Here is a 19300-nt window from a genome sequence, read left to right on the forward strand (position 1 = left end):
AAGAAAATAAAGAAGTTTTTCTTTGTCACAATCCAATTGTTTTTAAGATATATTCAATTACTGGAAGAAAATATGTCAGGTTGATACTCACCTTTACTTATAGACTCAAAGCAGACTACACATACTCTTGCTTCCTTTTCTAGATATTGCAGTTTGCACTTCCTATTACAACAGACACCACAAAAGACCTATAAAGAATAAAATATCGAATTTGGTTTTGTGTCAAGCATGTTTATACCTACAGGAGGCAGGGAGAGAGGAGGCCCAAAATCTAATTAACCAAACACCATTTTTTTGATGATATAAATAATTTTTCTAATCACCATAATCATAGATAGTTATTAAAATAATTATTTTTTGTTTGTTTTACTTCAATGAGGTTTCTGCAACTTAAAATCATATCTCTGGAGTGGCTAGGTGGCTCAGTTGGTTAAGCATCGAATTCAACTCATGTCATGATCTTGTGGTTCATGAGTTTGAGCCCCACATCAGGCTCTGGGCTGACAGCTCAGAGCCTAGAGTCTGCTTTGGATTCTCTCTCTCTCTCTCTCTCTCTCTCTCTCTCTCTGCTCCTCCCCAGCTCATGCTCTCTCACTCTCTATCAAAAATAAATAAAACTTTAAAAAAATTTTTTTAAATAATAAAAAAATAAAAATAAAATTGTATCTCTCACAAGGGGAATTCCTTTAAGTCAATTCTGTTCATTGGAAAGGAACAAAAATGTTCTTTAATGAGTAACTTTACAATTTAAAAAGTTTTCTGTGGTCCTTTATTTACAACTTTTAAAGGTAGAATGTCATTATTTTTCTAAAAGAAAAGAGGGGTGATCTGAGACCAACCCAATACTGAAAATCAATGCTGAATAAAAAATGCAATGTTGGGGTGCCTGGGTGGCTTAGTCGGTTGAGCATCCAACTTTTGATTTCAGCTCAGGTCACACTGGGGTCTGTGCTGAGCATGGAGCTGTTTGGGGTTCTCTCTCTCTCTCTCTCTCTCTCTCTCTCTCTCCCTCCCTCCCTCCCTCCCTCTGCCCCTCTCCCCTACTCACTCTCTTTCTCTTTAAAATAAATAAATGAAAATAAATGAATACAAATAAAAAATTTGAAAGAATTAAATGTTATTTCTATAGGAAACCCTTAGAGTTTATAGTCAATGCAGTCAGAATGCAAACAACGCCAGCTTCGGCATTCTGAACCTTGTGGCAACCAATTTGTTTTTCTTTCTCCCAGTATTTCCCTAGATAGACTCTCTAACACTAACTGCAAAATGGTCTTGAAATTAAGACTTCAAGGACCCAAGGGGATATAATGAATTTGGGACATCTCAAGTGTAAATGTTAGAGAGATAAAGATACATATTCTTTAGATTTCATAAAAACTAGTAATTAGTATTCCTTATTTCCCAGTATGTAATACTAACGACAATGTGACATTTATTCATTCTCAAGCAATCTATAAAATGAAAGTGTTTTATTTATTTCCACGTACGTGAAAAATAATGATTTTAAACTAAAACTTTAAATCATCTATCAATCTGTTTTGTAACATTAAATTTCATTTTAAATGTCTCAAAAGAATAGGAGCACCTCAGTCCATTATGTGTCCGATTCTTGGTTTTAGTTCAGGTCATGATCTCCCAGTTTGTGGGATTGAGCCCCAAGTCGGGCTCTGTGCTGTCAGCACAGAGCCTGGTAGGGATTTTTTCTCTCTCCTCTCTCTCTGCCCCTCCACCCACTGGCTCATACACGTGCACACACTCTCTCTCAAGATAAATAAATGTTTAAAAAAAATAAATGTTTCAAAAGAATAAAAAACAAAGATTTTTATAACTTACTTTCCCACATGCTCGGCAGTGGTGTCGCCTTTTCGTAAAAGTAAATTTGACCTGGCAGTTCATACAGTTTGGAGCTTCTGAATCAGGAACCCAAGTAGGTTGTTTTAGGCCCAAAACCAGGCCTTCTTTGCAAGTGTTTACAGATAGAGATTCTTCACCCACAGTTATAAAAGTGGATCCACCTTCAAAATTACTTTCTATATCAATGTAATTAGAGTTGAAGCTAACCTGAGGATCAGCTGTAGAATCAGTAGTACAAGTGGTTGGAACAATCGTATTTGTTGTGCTGGGTTCACTTTCAGGGATATTTGGAACATCTGGTTTACCTGGTTCCTTTGAACTCCCTGGTCTTGATGGAATGCTAAACAATTGCTTAGGTCTAGCCCCTCCAACATGAACAGACTGACTATTAATATCAGAGACTGATAATTCATTCATAATCTCAGATTTATTGTTAGGTAACCCTTGTTCATTTGCAATTGTACTTTTTTCCCCTAAAGAAAGGCCACCATTTGCTGTTGTATTTTGTTTATCAACTGTTTCACAAATCATATTAATACCAAGACTTTCCCCAGTAGCTCCTGTTTCAGCATTGAAATATGTATTACTGACATTTCCATCATCTAGGCCTTTCACATCTATCTGATTCATTTCAGATTTTGAGTCATTCACATTTTCTTCAAAGGCTTTTATGTTACTTGTCTGAAGATACTGTTCAGTTAGAAAGGCATCAAGTTCAGCATCACTAATTAGTGTTCCACTTTTCATACCTTCATCAATATTAAAGTAATCTAAGTCTTGCCCATTGATATCAGTGCTTAAAAAAGGGAGACCTTCACAACCATCAGGAAACTCTGGGGCATCAGCACCAGAAAGCTCCAATTGAGATTCTGTAGCTGTAGAAGAATTTGTGTTACCAGGGTAATCCAAAGATTCAACTCTGATTACCATAAGGTTGGACTCTTCCTTTCTATCTCCCACCTTTTCAATTACGTTTTCACATTTTTCCTGTTTCAAATGATCAGTCTCCTTCAACGGTTCCCCACCCAGAATAACACTCTTCTGTATTTCTTCATGGACTGTCACTGTGTCTTGTATGTTATCTTTATGTTCATTCTGTGATAAACAATCACCATGTGCTTTACTTTCAATTAATGATCCACACAAAGACCCAGGTACTGGAAGACAGGTCAATGAGGAATAGATCTCTTCATCTGAAACCTGTAAAGCTGGAGAGGAATCTTGGATTGTATCTTGATTATCTTTAAGACCTATATTTCTTGAGTCTTCTTTCGCAGATTGTTTTACAAATACAGCAGTCCTATCTTCCTGAAAGGAAAAGTCAGGTAATTTGAAATTTTCATCTTTTGAATTTGAGTCATGTAAGTATAAATCTTCATTTTTTGGAACACTGCAGGGCACAACACTTGTGCAGTCTCCTTCTTTTAAACATTCTGTGGCAGCTATGACTGCCACGTCTACTTCATCTTCCACCAAACAGCTATCAGCTTTTAGTAATTCACATGGCTGGTTCTTGTGTTGTAGGTTGTCTTTGGTATCAAACATTTTAGAACTTTGTTGAGTCAAAGCAGATGGCATGTTAAAACCATCAACAACTGGTTCTAACTGATTAGAGATCTTTTTATCCTTTAAATTCTCTTTTCCGCCGTAATTACATGAATCTGAAGGTGTTGTATCTACTTTTATACCCAATTCTTCAGCTCCACTAATTTCTCTATTTTGTAATTCAGAGTGGACATCATTCTGTTCCTCTCTGACAGTATTATTATCACGGTCTGTTGAAGAGGCATGAAGAGTTTCTGACACTGAAGATAAATCCAATCCAATCAAAGAATCTGCACTAGACTTAAAATCATCTGGCAATAATTGTTTAATATCTTCTTCACTATTTGTTACATGAACTAAGTTACCCATGTCACTTATCAGATCACAGACAGGTTTACTACATCGTCCCATATACAGAGGCTGGATTTCATCTGAAGTGCCACCATCCACAGAAGAAAGCAGATCAAGTCCTGTTACATTTTTTTCATTTTGTATAGAAGTTAGTCCCTCAAGTGTTTTGTTCGGAGAAATCTGATTTGTTTCATAGCATGTTTCTGATGAGGCACAACAATTAATGCATTGTTGATCCTTTGGTAGTAGCGAGGAAGCCAACTCTGAAGAAACTGAACAGTGGTTAGAATCATATACATTTTGCACATCTCGGAGATAATCTTGTTCATCTAATTAAAAGAGAGATACAATGTTATTCAGGAGAGCCAAATTAAAATTGTCACAAAGATGTTACATTTTCTAAGACTTCTAAACTGAACTTTTATTTAGACCAGAGGTAGACTACTTTCTTACAAACAGTAACAACCTCCAAAACATTTTTTTAAGATTTTTTTATTTTTGAGTAGTCTCTATACCCAATGTGGGGCTCAAACCCTGAGATTAAGAGTCACATGCTCTGATTGAGCCAGCGAGGCGTTCCACCCCCCATTATTTTTATTTAAATTACTTGGGAGTTTTTACTATTCAATGCAAATGTCACAATGTGATAAAAGTTGCATTTGAAATAGGGGCAACTAAGTGGCTCAGTCAGTTAAGCATTGGACTTCAGCTTAGGTCATGATCTCACAGTTCATGAGTTCAAGCCCTACATCAGGCTCTGTGCTGACGGCCAAGAACCTGGAGCCTGCTTCAGATTCTGTGTCTTCCTTTATCTCTGCCCCTCCCCCACTCATCCCTCTACACTTGCGTGCTCTCTCTCAAAAGAAATAAGTAAACTTTAAAGAAAGAAACACACACACACACACACACACACACACACACACACACAAAACCAAAATAACTCAGCTGCACTATAAAAACCAGACTGAGGAAGAGCTGAAAAACAATTTAACTTCTTGGTTCTCTCTCCAGTTTCCTAGTCTTCATTCTAAAATGAGTAAAACAGGGGTGCCTGAGTGGCCCAGTGAGTTAAGTGTCTGACCTCAGCTTAGGTCATGATCTCAAGGTTCTTGTGTTCAAGCCCTGCATCAGCCTCCACACTGACAGTGCAAAGCCTGCTCTGGGTTCCTTCTCTCTCTCTCTCTCTCTCTCTCTCTATCTCTCTCTCTCTCTCTCTGTCCCTCCCCTACTTGTGCTCTCTCTCGCAAACAAATAAACTCAAAAAAATGGGGTTGGTCTTTATAAAATATCATTATAAAAAATAATAAAGTGAGTAAAACACTATCTCTCATAGTAATGAAATACCAATTCATGTAAAGTTTTCAAGTTGCTTTCAGCTGGCTCATATGTTGATTTTAAAGGTCTTTTAGTTAAATTTGTATCTGTAGACAAAACTAGCTTCTTTACTTCTATTTCTGGCTATTGGTTCTATTCTGTATAAGAATAAACTAGCATGTTATAATAAAACATGAACTCCTTACAGAATATAACCTTGTGACCAGAACTAAAACCAAATTTGCTAACAGTACTCTCTATCTTAGACAACTGATGCACAGACATTTAAAAATTCCATTAGTAACAAAAATTAAAAACCAACACACCTGGATTCTGTTCAAAATCATCTAGGAGTCTGTCCAAGTCACTGACTGCTGCTTTAAAATAACTGTCCATCCTACTTAAAGACTTATTCAGAATTTAATTCTCTATGCCTAGAAAATAAAAAGTCATGAAAGTTCATTTAATTCTCTAACATATAAATATTATGCCATCTACTGCATACCGAGAAACATAGTCGAGAAATAGACACAAATAAATTCCTTTGAGGAATTTACAATTTAGTTGAAGCAATTGCTTCTCTATATACAAAATGACAAGAAAACCAACTCTAACAACATAACACACTATTTAAAATTTACACTATTGTAAATTTTAAAACACTTATCTAAGTGACATGAGTTACTTAAGGTACATAATCAAAGAAGAATTCATAAGTGAATGCTAAAAATAGTTATAAGAACTTTATATCAAATAATATATATGATATGGTAATATAAAATATACCACTTACAAATAAAAATACTGCATGTAAAAACTTATGGGATTCAGCAAAAGCAGTACTTCAAATACAGCTTTAGATCCTCATGTTAGAATAGGAGAAAGACTGAAGATTAGTAAGCTAAGAACAGGAGTTAAAGAAATAGAAAATGAACATATTAAGAGAAATATAAAAAAAACTAAAAGTTAGTTTTATGAATAAAGCAGATAAATCTCTGATCTATGTCAAGAACTTCTCCATGTAAGTCTGGAGACACCTTAAAGAAATCTATCAGTGACTAATGGGATAAAATCAAAAGGACACAGGAGCCTAGTTGAAGGGGTTCCTACTGTCTTAAATAGGACAACCAAACATCAAATTAACTAAGCCTGCAAAGGACTGAACACAAATCAAATAGATAAAAAACAAAGAGATCTTAATGATACTAAAAACAAAAACAAATACCACCACTCATTAGAGGGTTGTCAGGACATAAACCCATTGCTCTGAAAGGTGATACATTAAGGGAAAAGAGCCAATAACTTATCCTTCCCTTTATTAACAAAATGTACTTTAAGTAGTTGCTGAAGGAAAGTTCTTTAGGTAAGAATCTCAGGTAATAAATGCAGATGTATATTAAAATTTTTTAAATCATCTCTTTGCAATCCTTAATGCAAGTAATAGACTAGGCAATGGCTATCAATGGATGTTAATTAAAGTGTTAGATGAAAGATTGGAGGAGAACTTTATAATGGTGGGAACAGACAAACACATCTGATTTCCAGTGATCAATTTCACTATCAATAAATATGGAAGGGAGTGCCTGGGTGGCTCAGTCGGTTAAGCGTCTGACTTCAGCTCAGGTCATGATCTCGCAGTTCGTGAGTTCGAGCCCCGCGTCAGGCTCTATGCTGACAGCTCAGAGCCTGGAGCCTGTTTCAGATTCTGTGTCTCCCTCTCTCTGCCCCTCCCCTGCTCGCACTCTGTCTCTGTTTCTCAAAAATAAATAAACATTAAAAAATAAATAAGTGTGGAGGAACCAAACATTATGTGCCTCATGTGGAAGACATAATATCGCATATGATATATTCTTACCCAAAAAAACTGAACCTCAATCTAATCAAGCTTTTAGAACTAACCACGTATTTACAGGAAATCCAAGCATAGAGAGACAAGTTAGATGATATCAAAACAAAGCAATCAACTAAATCCAGAAGGTGGAACACTCTACAGCAACGTTCCTCACACTGTCTTTGGTAAATGACCTTTTCTAAAAAAAATTTCCAATCTGTTCCATACTGCTACTTTTGTAAAGCATAATCAACAATATAAAATTTGCAATAATACATAACAAACAAAAAGATATACATTATTAAGCACATCTGAACAGTTCCCTGGGATGAAGAATAAGAGTGGGAAATGAGGGATAAAAGACAAAAATGAGACAGTTTTTTACAAGAACCATTTATGATAGTGTCATGAAATGAACACTTGAGGTCCAGAAAAAAATAAGGACACTTTAAAAATGAGTTAAAAAGCTTAGACACAGCTTAAGAGAAAAATGAATGAACTAGAAAACCTACCTGAAAAAACAACCTAAAAGGCAGCCCAGAAAGACAAGAGGGACATATGACAGGGTAAGAGACATGGATGGCAGAAGTCATCTATCATAAGAATGGAGACCTCTAAGGAAGATAGACAGCATGAAACAAGGATGCTTAAAAAGATGGTAGGAATTTTTCTAGAATTGATGAAAAATACAACTCCACAGATACAGGTAACCCCTATACCAAGCCATTTCAATAAAGAGAAATGCACAGGTGGCCACTCTATAGTTAAACTTTTATACTCCAAAGGTAGAGGACCCTTCAGAAAAGATCACCTTAAAAGAACAATAATTAGGGGCACCTGGGTGGCTTGGTCAGTTAAGCATCCGACTTCGGCTCAGGTCATAATCTCACGGTCCGTGAGTTCGAGCCTCGCGTCGGGCTCTGTGCTGACGGCTCAGAGCCTGGAGCCTGTTTCAGATTCTCTGTCTCCCTCTCTCTCTGCCCCTCCCCTGTTCATGCTCTGTCTCTCTCTGTCTCAAAAATAAATAAACGTTAAAAAAAACAACAACAATAATTAGGGGCGCCTGGGTGGCTCAGTCGGTTAAGCATCCAACTTCAGCTCAGGTCATGATCTCATAGTCCATGGATTTGAGTCCTGTGTCAGGCTCTGTGCTGACAGCTCAGAGCCTGGAGCCTGCTTCGGATTCTGTGTCTCCCCCCTCTCTCTGCCCCTCCCTTGTTCATGCTCTGTCCCTCTCTGTCTCAAAAATAAAAACATTAAAAATTTTTTTTAAAAAACAATAATTATTCTGGAAACAGGTAAACTTCAGAACAATTTTCAATAATAATGGCATGTCATCCTAATTTAACAAAGCACATTACTTCTTTTATTTCCATTTTTAAATTTTTTAAATATTTTATTTTATTTTTCAGAGAAAGAGAGAGAGAGGGAGGGAGCAAGGGAGGAGCAGACAGAATCCGAAACACACTCCAGGCTCCGAGTTGTCAGCAGAGAGCGTGACACGGGGCTCAAATGCATGAGCCACGAGATCATCACCTGGGCCAAAGTCGGATGCTTAACCAACTGGGCCACCCAGTCAACCCATTTTCCATTTTTAAATTGTGGTTATATCATACATATACAATAGTGCACAAAAACACACACACCAAAACAAACAAAAGGAACTTGGAGTAAGAGAAAAATGCAGGAAACAGAAGAAAACTTCAAAGAAACTAATATTCTCAGAAAAACAGCAATGCATATATGACACAGGAACAGGAAGCCATAAATAAGGAACATATGTGGGGGGGGGGGGGGGGCAGGGAGTGATCATGAAAATTGATGGCAAAAATCTTAAAAATTCAAGTGAAGCTTGTTGGACGCAATTAAAGCAGTGCATAGAGAGGCATTTATAACTTAAGTGCATATGTTTAAAAAAAGATCTAAAAATCAATCATCTAAGCTTCCACCTTGGGAAACTAGAAAAAGGAGAGTAAGAAGAGCAAAACAAGTAGAAACAAAGATAACAAAGATTAGAACAGAAAACAATGAGATTAAAAGCAGGAAAGCAACAGAGAAATAGGAAAAAAAAAAATCAGTGAAATCAACAACTCCTTTCTTTGAAAAAAAAAATCAGTAAAACTGATAAATTAGGCTAATCAAGAAAAGAGAGAAGCACCTGGGTGCCTCAGTAGCTTGAGCATCCGACTCTTGATTTTGGCTCAGGTCATGGTCCCAGAGTCATGGGATTGAGCCCTACATCAGGCTTCATGCTGAGCATGGAGCCAGCTTAAGATTCTCTCTCTCTCTCCCTCTGCCCCTCTCCCCTGCTCACACATGCTGTCTCAAATTAAAAAAAGAAAAAAGAAAAAAAAGAGAGAGAAACACAAATTACCATATCAGAAATGAAAGAGGAAACAAAATTACTGATAATATGAACTTAAAGGAAAATGAGGAAATATGAACAACTCTATGCCTCCAAACTTGATAATTTAGATGAAATAAACCATTTCCTTGGAAGACACAAGCTACCAAACCTCACACAAAGAGAAACAGATAACCCAAACAGCCCTGTATCTATTAATGAAACTGAATCAATAATTAGTAACCTTCCACAAATCACCAGATCCAGATGGCTTCATTGGTGAATTTTACCAAATATTTAAGGAAGAAATAATACCAGTTCTCCACAATCTCTTTCAGAAAAAAGGAAGCAGAGGGAATCCTTCCTAATTCATTTGATTAGACCAGTATTAATCTAATACCAAAACCAAATACAGACATTACAAGAAGAAAACTACACACCAATATTGCTCATGAACACAGACATAAAAATCCTCAACAAAATATTAGCAAGTAGAATCCAACAATGTATAAAAAAATTAACAGAACAATCAAGTGAAATTTATCCAGGTATGCAAGGCTGGTTCAACCTCTGAAAATATCACATTAACAGATTAAAGAATTATCATATAATCATATCAATGGATGCAAAAAAAAAAGCATTTGACAAAACTCAACACTTACTTATGATAAAAACCCTCAGCAAGTTATGAGCAGAGAGAAACTTCTTCAATTTGATGAATAGCTACAAAATGCCTACACCTAATATTATATACATTATGATGAGAAACTGGATGCTTTCCAATCAAAGATTGGGATCAAGGAAAGGATATCTTCTTTCACAACTCCTATTCAACACAGTACTGAAACTGCAGTAAGAAAGGAAATAAAAAGTACACCATTTGGAAAGGAAGAACTACAACTGTCTTTATTTGCAATGACATGATTTTCAATGTAGAAAATCCCCAAAAACTGATCCCCCCCAAAATAGAGTAGTGAATATAGCAAGGATGTTGGATACAAGGTTAATATACAAAAATCAAATGCATTCCTATACATGAGCAAGGAACAACTGGAATTTGGAATTTTAAAAAATACCATTTACGATAGCACATCAAAAGAGTAAATACTTAGGTACAAATTTAACAAAATACATACTGAACCCATATGTGGAAAACTACAAAATACGAATGAAAAAAATTAAAGAAGGCCTAATTAAATGAAGATATATTCCACGTTCAAGGATAGGTACACTCCATATTGTTAAGATGTCAGTTCCTCTCAACTTGATCTCTGGGTTCAATGCAATCCCAATCAAGATCCCAGCAAGCTTTTTGGTAGGACTCAGGAAACTCAGAATTCTAAAGTGTATACAGAAAGGAAGAGGACCTAGAATAGCCAACATAACGCTGAAAAAGAAGAACAAATTTGGACAACTCACTCTAATTTTAAGACTCATAAAGCTATAATAATTAAAGCAATGTAGTACTGGCAAAAAAAAAAGAAAAGAAAAAAAAAGACACATAAACCAGTGCAAAAGAATAGAGAGCCTGCGGGGCTCCTGGGTGGCTCAGTCGGTTGAACATCTGACTTCAGCTCAGGTCATGATCTCATGGTTCATGGGCTTGAGCCCCACATCGGGTTCTGTGCTGACAGCCCAGAGCCTGGAGCCTGTTCGAGATTCTGTGTCTCCCTCTCTCTCTGCCCCTCCCCTGCTCACGCTTTGTTTCCATCTGTCTCAAAAATAAACATTAAAAACAATAATAAAAAAATAAAAAATAAAAAGAATAGAGATCCTGGAAATAGACCCACACAAATAAATACAGTCAAATTATCTTTGACAAAGGCGCAAAGGCAATTCAAAGGAGAAAGGCTCGTCTTTTCAACAAGTGGTGATGAGAAAACTGGACATCCCAAAAATGGGACATCCCATGCCAAAAATACGAACCTAGATATGGACCTTACACCTTACACAGGAACATACTTAAAAAGGATAAAGAACTAAATGTAAAATATATTATAATATTTCTTGAAGAAAACATTACAGAAAAATCTACATAAACTTGGGTTTGGTTATGAGTTTGGTTATGATCATAACAATACCATGATCCATTAAAAAAACTGATGAAGTTAGACTTTAAAATTAAAAAACATATGCTCTGAAAAAGACACTTAAGAGAATAAGAGGACAAGCCATATCCTGGGAGATAACATTTGCAAAACACATATCTGATAAAGGACTTGTATCTAAATCTCCAAAAAACTCCTAAAATTAAATAATTAGAAAACAAACAATCCAATTAAATGGGCAAAAGTTCCACAAAGAGACACCTCACCAAAGACGACACACAGCAAATAAATACATGATAAAATGCTCAACGTCATTTGTCTTTAGGGACTACAGATTAAAACAATGAGATACCATTTTACATCAATTACAATGGCTAAAATCCAAAAAACTGACAATACCAAATGCTGCAAGGATGCTATTCAGCAGGAACTCTCATTTATTCCTGATGGGAATACAAAATGGTACGGCCACTCTGAAAAATAGTTTGTCTCTTATAAAACTAAACATAGTCTTACCATATGATCCAGCAATCATACTATTAGGTATTTTACCCAATTGACTTAAAGATTTATGTCCACACAAGAATTTAGATGTGAAGTTTATAACAGCTTCTTTTACAACTGACAGAATTTGGAAGCATCCAAAATGACCTTCAGTAAATAAACAGATAAATAAATTGTGATACATCCATGCAATGGAATAGTATTCAATGATACAAAGAAATAAGCTAACAAGCCACAAAAAGACATGGGACGTACCTTAAATATGTATTGTATGTGAAAGAAGCCAATCTTAAAAAGTCTACCTACTGTATGATTCTAACTGACATTTTGGAAAAGGTAAAACTACAAAGAGAATAAACACATCAGTGATTGCTAGTAGTTTGGGTGGGGGCAGTTGAACTTGAAAGTAAAGCACTGTGGATTTTTTAGGGTGGTGAAACTACTTTATATGATACTATAGTGGTGAATATAAGACATTAAGCATTTGTCAGTATCTACAGAACTTTATGACACAAAGAATAAACCTCAGTATTTCCAAAGTTTTAAAAATTATTTATAAGATCAGGTGATCGGGCGCCTTGGTGGCTCAGTCAGTTAAGTGTCTAACTTCAGCTCAAGTCATGATCTCATGGTGCGTGGGTTCGAGCCCCATGTCGGGCTCTGTGCTGACAGCTCGGAGCCTGGAGCCTGCTTCAGATTCTGTGTCTCCCTCTCTCTGCCCCTCCCCACTCATGCTCTGTCTCTCTCTCTCTCAAAAATAAACAAACATTAAAAAAAAATTTAAGGAGCGCTTGGGTGGCTCAGTTCGTTAAGCATCGGACTTCAGCTCAGGTCATGATCTCACCATTTGTGAGTTCGACCCCCACATCAGACTCTGTGCTGAGAGATCCTAACTTGGAGTCTGTTTCAGATTCTCTGTCTCTCTCTCTGCCCCTGCCTCCCACTCACGCTTTGTCTCTCTCTCCCCCTCAAAAATAAACACTAAAAAAAAATTGGGCGGGGGGTGGGGGAGGCGGTGCCTGGTTGGCTCAGTCAGTTGAGCATCGCATCCGACTTCAGCTCAGGTCATGATCTCAGTCCATGAGTTCAAACCCTGCACTGGGCTCTGTGCTGACAGTTCAGGGCCTGAAGCCTGCTTCAGATTCTGGGTCTCCCTCTCTCTGCCCCTCCCCCACTCACACCTCAGTCTCTCTCTCTCTCTCTCTCTCTCTCTCTCTCTCTCTCTCTCTTTCTCTCAAAAGTAAATAAACATTAAAAAAAATTTTTTTAAGTACTGAAGGAAGTCTGAATATAGAAATATTAAAAAACTAAAGCACAGGAACTAGAAGGCCTAGAAATAGTCTCTCATTAGGAAAAAAACCAGCATTTTTTTAAAAAATTATGGAATTCATTAAATGTTTACAGAGTATCTCTATGTATACCAGTGTACTACTAAGCATTATGTCATTTGAGGTGCCTACAAGGTGCAAAAAAGGAAAGATAATTAAATAATAATAGAATCCAATAATTTATAAAAGATATAATGCAAATACTGTACATGAAACCTTTTTTTTTTTAACGTTTATTTATTTTTGAGACAGAGAGAGACAGAGCATGAACGGGGGAGGGTCAGAGAGAGGGAGACACAGAATCCAAAACAGGCTCCAGGCTCTGAGCTGTCAGCACAGAGCCCAATGCAGGGCTTGAGCTCACAGACCCCGAGATCATGACCTGAGCCGAAGTCGTCCGCTTAACCGACTGAGCCACCCAGGCACCCCACGTAAATGAAACCTTTTAACATGGCATTTGAAGCTGCACATAATTCCCATTTCAATCAACTAAGATGTACTTACTGTGCCAAAACTCTATGATGTACAGTAAAAAGACACAAATGGAATATAAGATATACTCCCTATTCTAAAGAAGTTTATTTATGTGTACATATAGCAACCTGTTTTAGGTAATATCTTTTTTTAAAATTTTTTTTAATGTTTATTTTTGAGACAGAGAGAGACAGAACATGAATGGGGGAAGGTCAGAGAGAGAGGGAGACACAGAATCAGAAGAAGGCTCCAGGCTCTGAGCTGTCAGCACAGAGCCCAACGCGGGGCTCGAACTCACGGACCGTGAGATCATGACCTGAGCCGAAGTCGGACGCAGAGCAGATGGAAAAGGGATCAATAGAAAAGTGACTAAAGAATGGGAAATTCTGGAGAGTGAAACAAGGGAGAAAGCTAGGATTACTGCCAGGTTTCCATCATGGGTGACTGAGCAGACAGTGGTACCACTGACTATGACAGGCAATACAAAGAAGAGCAGGACTCAGGGAAAAAGTAAGTTCACGTTTGGACTGTTGTTTGAAGTACCTTGAGAACATCCTGGGGGAGATGTCCAATAGGCAGTTGAATATAAGGATCTGGAATGCAGGAGAGAAGTCTGAGATAGATAAAAGATTTGGGAACTGGCAGCACATAACTGTTAATGGATGAGATCACCTAGGAAGAGAATATAGAAGAGGACAGGAGCCTGACATCAGATAACTACAGATCACAATTAGTGTTTCTAAAGCCACTCTGGATTAAACTTTGCCCAGAGTTATATGCACTTGGATAGGAAAATATCCAGTATAGAGTACTAAATGACTAAAAATCAAATTGCAAAATGTCATGTACAGTACAAACCCATTTTTACAAGTAAGTTGTTAAAAAAAAAAAAAAGTTAGCAAAGGCACGGGAAAAAAATATAGAGAGGCAAATACCAAACTGGTAATAATGGTATCTGTGATAATGCATGCCTTTCACATCTACATTATGTAATTCTATAGATAATGCATAATACATATCTGTATTTTACTTTTTGTTTACAAAAATGTACTACTTTTGTAAATAACAAAAAAGATAATTTTCTTCCTTTCCTAGAAACTTATAGTGCATATCCTTACAATATAAAATAGATAATAAAGGGGTGCCTGGGTATTTCAGTTAGTTAAGTACCAACTTCAACTCAGGTCATGATCTTGCAGTTCATGAGGTCAAGCCCTGCATCGGGCTCTGTGCCCTGGAGCCTGCTTCGGTTTCTGTGTCTTCCTCTCTCTCTGCCCCTTCCCTGTTCGTGCTCTCTCTCTCAAAACTAAATAAACATTTTTAAAAATTAAAAAAGAAAAAGATAATAAAAAACTGGTAGGGGGCGGGGTACCTGGGTGGTTCAGTCAGTTGAGGGTCCAACTTCAGCTCAGGTCATTATCTCACACACAGTTTGTGAGTTGGGAGCCCCACATCGGGCTTGTTGCTATCAGCCTGTCAGAGCAGAGCCTGCTTCAGATCCTCTGTCGCTCGCTCTCTGCCCCTCCCCCACTTGCACTCTCTGAAAAAATAAATAAATATATTTCTAAAAATCTTTTAGGGGGCATGTGGTGGCTCTATCAGTTGAGCATCAACTCTTGATTTTGGCTCAGATCATGATATCAAGGTTCATGGGTTCAAGTCCCTGGTCAGGCTCACACTGACAGTGCAGAGCCTGCTTGGGATTCTCTCTCCCTCTCTTTCTGCTCCTCCCCAGCTCTCTCTCTCAAAATAAATAAATAAACTTTTTAAAAAACCCTTTAGAAAACAACACATTGACACTGGATTATAAATGCGCAAATAATATGAACTAGTAAGATTATGAAAAAATATTCAAAGCACAATCTGTACTATCAAAATAATCTGAATTATAACATATATCATTTGTTGCCTACTAAATCAGAACACAATTTTTTCTTAGTGATCTCTACACCCAACATGAGGCTCCAACTCACGACCCCCAAGATCCAGAGTCTCATAATTTCTTTTAATAATATAAGGGATCAGGGGTGCCTGGGTGGCTCAGTTGGTTAAGCATCCCACTCTTGATTTCAGCTTAGGTCATGCTCTTGCAGTTCGTGAGCCTCAGCCCTGTGTCAGGCTCTGTGTTAATGGTGCAGAGCTTGCTTGGGATTCTCCCTCTCCCTTTCTCTCTCTCTCTCTGCCCTTCCACCATGCTTGCTCACACCCTCTCTCTCTCTCTCTAAAAAAAAATAAACTTAAAAAGCTTATTAAAATAATAATAATGATAAAAGTGTTGGTAAGGGTGTGACAAAACAAGCATCTCCAATACCGATGACAAGAAGTAAACCAGAATACCCTCTCAGAAAAACAATGTGATAATATGTATCAATAGCCTCAAAAAGTTTCCTAACATTTGATGTAACAATTCTTTTTAAAAATTTAAAATAATCCAAAGCAACTGAAAATATGCAAAGATATTCTACCAAATCATTAATTGAAACCATCTAAACACCAACATTAGAAAATTATGCAGGCATCAAAAGTAATTCTACTTCTAGAAAAACATTAGCACTTGTGTGCAGGAACACATCACAAAGAAATTTGAATGCTGCAATGTTTGTAATGGTGCAAAATTTCAAAGAACCTAACAGCTCATCAACATAAGAATAGTCAAATCACCTTTCTCAAACTGGTCTAAGGACCCCTGGAAGACTCTAGAACTTTTCAGGGGATCTGTGAGGTCCTTCCTTTTCCAAACACCTATCTATGCAAGTCTGGACTTTCTTAATATGCTTTAGTGTACAAGATAGCACATAAGAGTGAAAAGACAAGCAAATCTGAGAATCCAGCTGTCTTCTATAAAGCCAGACATTAGTGATCTACAAAAATATAAAACAATGCCACCCTTCCCACTATATTTTTTAAGAAAAATATATTTTTCAAAAATACTCTTTAATTCAATATATAAAGGGTTTTTAATGCACAATTTTTAAATATTTTCTGAATTTTAATTTCTAAAATAGCAAAATACTGCATTAAAGAACAAAAAAATCTTTTAGTCTTCAGTCACCTTTAAGTTTGTAAAGGGATCCTGAAACCCACTGGGTTAAAAAAACTGTGATACCATCATATTACCTAACATTACAATTGGGGTGATAATTAAATGGGAACTGAGCTTTAACTGCAATGTTCCAAAAGATAGTTCACTCATGTATTACTTGTGTAATCAAACATCATAAAGATACTCATGAAGCTTTTTAAAAACTGGAGGAAATACTTAAAAAATTTTAAGCAAAAAAAAAGCGGGCAATCCAACTGTATATAACATCTCATCATCTTAATTAAGAAAATGCCATGAGAAAAAACCCTGGGAGATTAAAAGTCAAAATATTAACTGCGGTTGATTCACTTTAAATGGTTGAATTATGGCTTATTTTTTCTTAATCTTTATTATATTTAAGATTTTTTGTGACACTAAGTGTGCAGTTTAACATCCATGGGAGAAAAAAGGGGAGAAAGTGGGTGCAAAATTACAGTTTTACTGGATCAAACCACTGCACTCTTGCCAATTCAGAAGGAACAAGTTCTAATAATTTAAGGAACCTAATTCAACCAACAAATTGCCTTATTTTGTTAAATGAAAAAGATGACTTTATCAAATATATGGGATGGTTTCCACACGAGTCAAGCTAATAAGAACACTCAGTCTGGAATAATTTGTAATCACGGTAGAACAAGTAAGTTAATAGTTTCAAAGTTAGGCCATCTTTTAGGATTTTTCAGAGGTACCAAAGAAAAGGTAGAGGAAAGGAACACTACCGCATCCTTCAGATCTAAAATGATGAGAAAATGCATCGGTGCGAGAATGGGGTTTGCGAAAGAGCACAGGCGGCGATGACAGATTCTTCTGCTGGAGTCCTCCCAGCGCACAGGCTACCTCTCCGCGGGAACGACAGTCCCCTCTAGCAGGCACAGCCCCTCCCAAGGTGGGCTAGGCAGCCCTGGGGGCACTTCTCCCAGCCCCCACCGCGGCCCCCCGGGCCGCTCCCACCGCAGCCCCGAGCACTCCCGACGGCCCGGGTGGGTGGGACCGGGCAAAAAGCCGCCGAGATTGCCCTCCCTGCCTGGTCCAGCCGGCCAGGCTCTACCGAAGGGGCACGAGGTTTGAGGGTCGTGATTCCCTGGCCAACTCAAGGAGCTCGGAAAGAGAACAAGTCGGGGGCCTAGATTCGGCCCTTGGAGGAAAAGGAGGGCCAGACCCGGCACTCAGGTCGGCCGACCCAGCGGCCACCCCGCCCCCTCCGCGAGTGCAGCAGGGGTGAGGGGAGGGCCAAGAGGCCAGTTACTGGGGGGGGCTCTTACCTCCCCCACAACCCTGAGGAGCTCTCTGAGGACTGGATGCGACGAGGCGCAGAGGAGTGAAGAGCGACCCCGGCCGGGAGTCCCGGGGGTGAGCTACGTCGGCTCAGGGTTTGTTTTCCCCCGGACCTGTTTGGGGGGGGAAGGCGGGGTGGGCGGGGAGGAGCAGACAGCGCAGGCGCAGAAGAGGTTTTCCGTCGACACACACACACACGCACACACACACACGCACGCACACACTCACGCACACACACACACTCCCCTCCTTCCTTCGAGTCCGCGCGCGCGCGCGCACACACACACACACACACACACACACACACACACTCCCTCCCTGCGAGTCCGTGGCCTCCGCCAAGTCCGGAGGCGCCTGCGCGAGGCTCTGCGGGGTCTGAGCCGAGGGTGCCGGGATTCTTACCGGAAGTGCCTGAGAAGGTTGTGCGGTGATGAGGCAGCTTGAAGACCCGCATTAGACGGGGACTGAGTTTCCCCCTAGACGTCTGGGAGCCGGAATCGGGAGGCCACCTGCGTCAGTGTCCGGCTTCCTTTGCCCTTGGATGACCTATACGCAGCTTCCCCCGCCCCCACCCTACGGCCTCAGCGGAGCCGGCGCAGCGCACCGGCCTGTACTGGACACGCCCGCCTGCCAGGCAGCGAACCAGTCCTGCTCCCCGCTCCGCTGTCCTCCCGGAAAGCCTTTTTACTTAACGCTGGTGTTGCCCACCCCCGTTTTTCTCTCGGCGGCAACTGAAAAGCTCCCACCTATCCCCCAGCTTCAAGCCCTCCAGTTGACTGCCTGCTCCCAAGGCTGCTGGCCTTCCCTCTCATTGCTTTAGTTCTGCTTTTCTAACAGTGACCACGAGAACAGCTGCCTCCCCGCGTCTAAGAACAAAAGCTAACCAACTGGAGAAATAAATGCTCCTCATGTGATGTACGTTTGTGCTTGTTGAGCTTTACTATTTTTACCACAAGTTTCCTATAAATTTAAGTGAGGGAAAAGGAGATCATGGGTATGGGGAGAAGAATCCCATCTGTTGCCAAAAAGTTTTACCGGTAATTCATACTGGTCTTTCAAAAATTTCAAGAGTTGTATGTAGTACGTTAGGGGTATTTCATTCAGATGTGATTTATGGTGAAAGATTTGAGAATCGGTTCAAATTCTAAATCTGCAGTTTGCAACAAACAATAGGTTGTGCTCTTTCAAAAGTACTGAATCTCTATTTTCTTTCTCTGATTTTACTAAACCTGAAATGAAATTGTGTTGTTTTAGTCCAATAGTAAAACTTTTCTTGATACTTGATAATTTTGATAATTTATTGAGCATCTACCATGTGACAAACGTTGCATTAAATGCTTTGCTTATATT

General features: G+C 38.7%; 1 protein-coding gene across 6 annotated transcripts in view; it reads right to left on the minus strand.

Moving 5' to 3' along the window:
• ZFYVE16 (zinc finger FYVE-type containing 16) overlaps nucleotides 1-18721 on the minus strand; it is a 53038-nt gene extending 34317 nt beyond the window's left edge. Inside the window, exons 1-5 of one of the 6 annotated variants that reach the window (XM_078448496.2) lie at nucleotides 18353-18721; nucleotides 14137-14265; nucleotides 5391-5498; nucleotides 1834-4079; nucleotides 92-188 (exon numbers count right to left, since the gene is read on the minus strand). In XM_078448496.2, coding sequence (XP_078304622.1) covers nucleotides 92-188; nucleotides 1834-4079; nucleotides 5391-5460 — 2413 coding nt within the window. In that variant the 5' untranslated portion in view covers nucleotides 5461-5498; nucleotides 14137-14265; nucleotides 18353-18721. Of the gene's footprint in view, nucleotides 1-91; nucleotides 189-1833; nucleotides 4080-5390; nucleotides 5499-14136; nucleotides 14266-17937; nucleotides 18207-18352 lie in introns of those variants that run through there. The other 5 variants (XM_081796565.1, XR_014138167.1, XM_060635449.3 and 2 more) reach the window with 5 other exon arrangements.
• Between the last annotated feature and the right edge of the window lie 579 nt (nucleotides 18722-19300).

This window comes from Panthera onca, chromosome A1, assembly GCF_046562875.1.
Source record: "Panthera onca isolate mPanOnc1 chromosome A1, mPanOnc1 haplotype 2, whole genome shotgun sequence".
NCBI classification, from domain to species: domain Eukaryota; kingdom Metazoa; phylum Chordata; class Mammalia; order Carnivora; family Felidae; genus Panthera; species Panthera onca.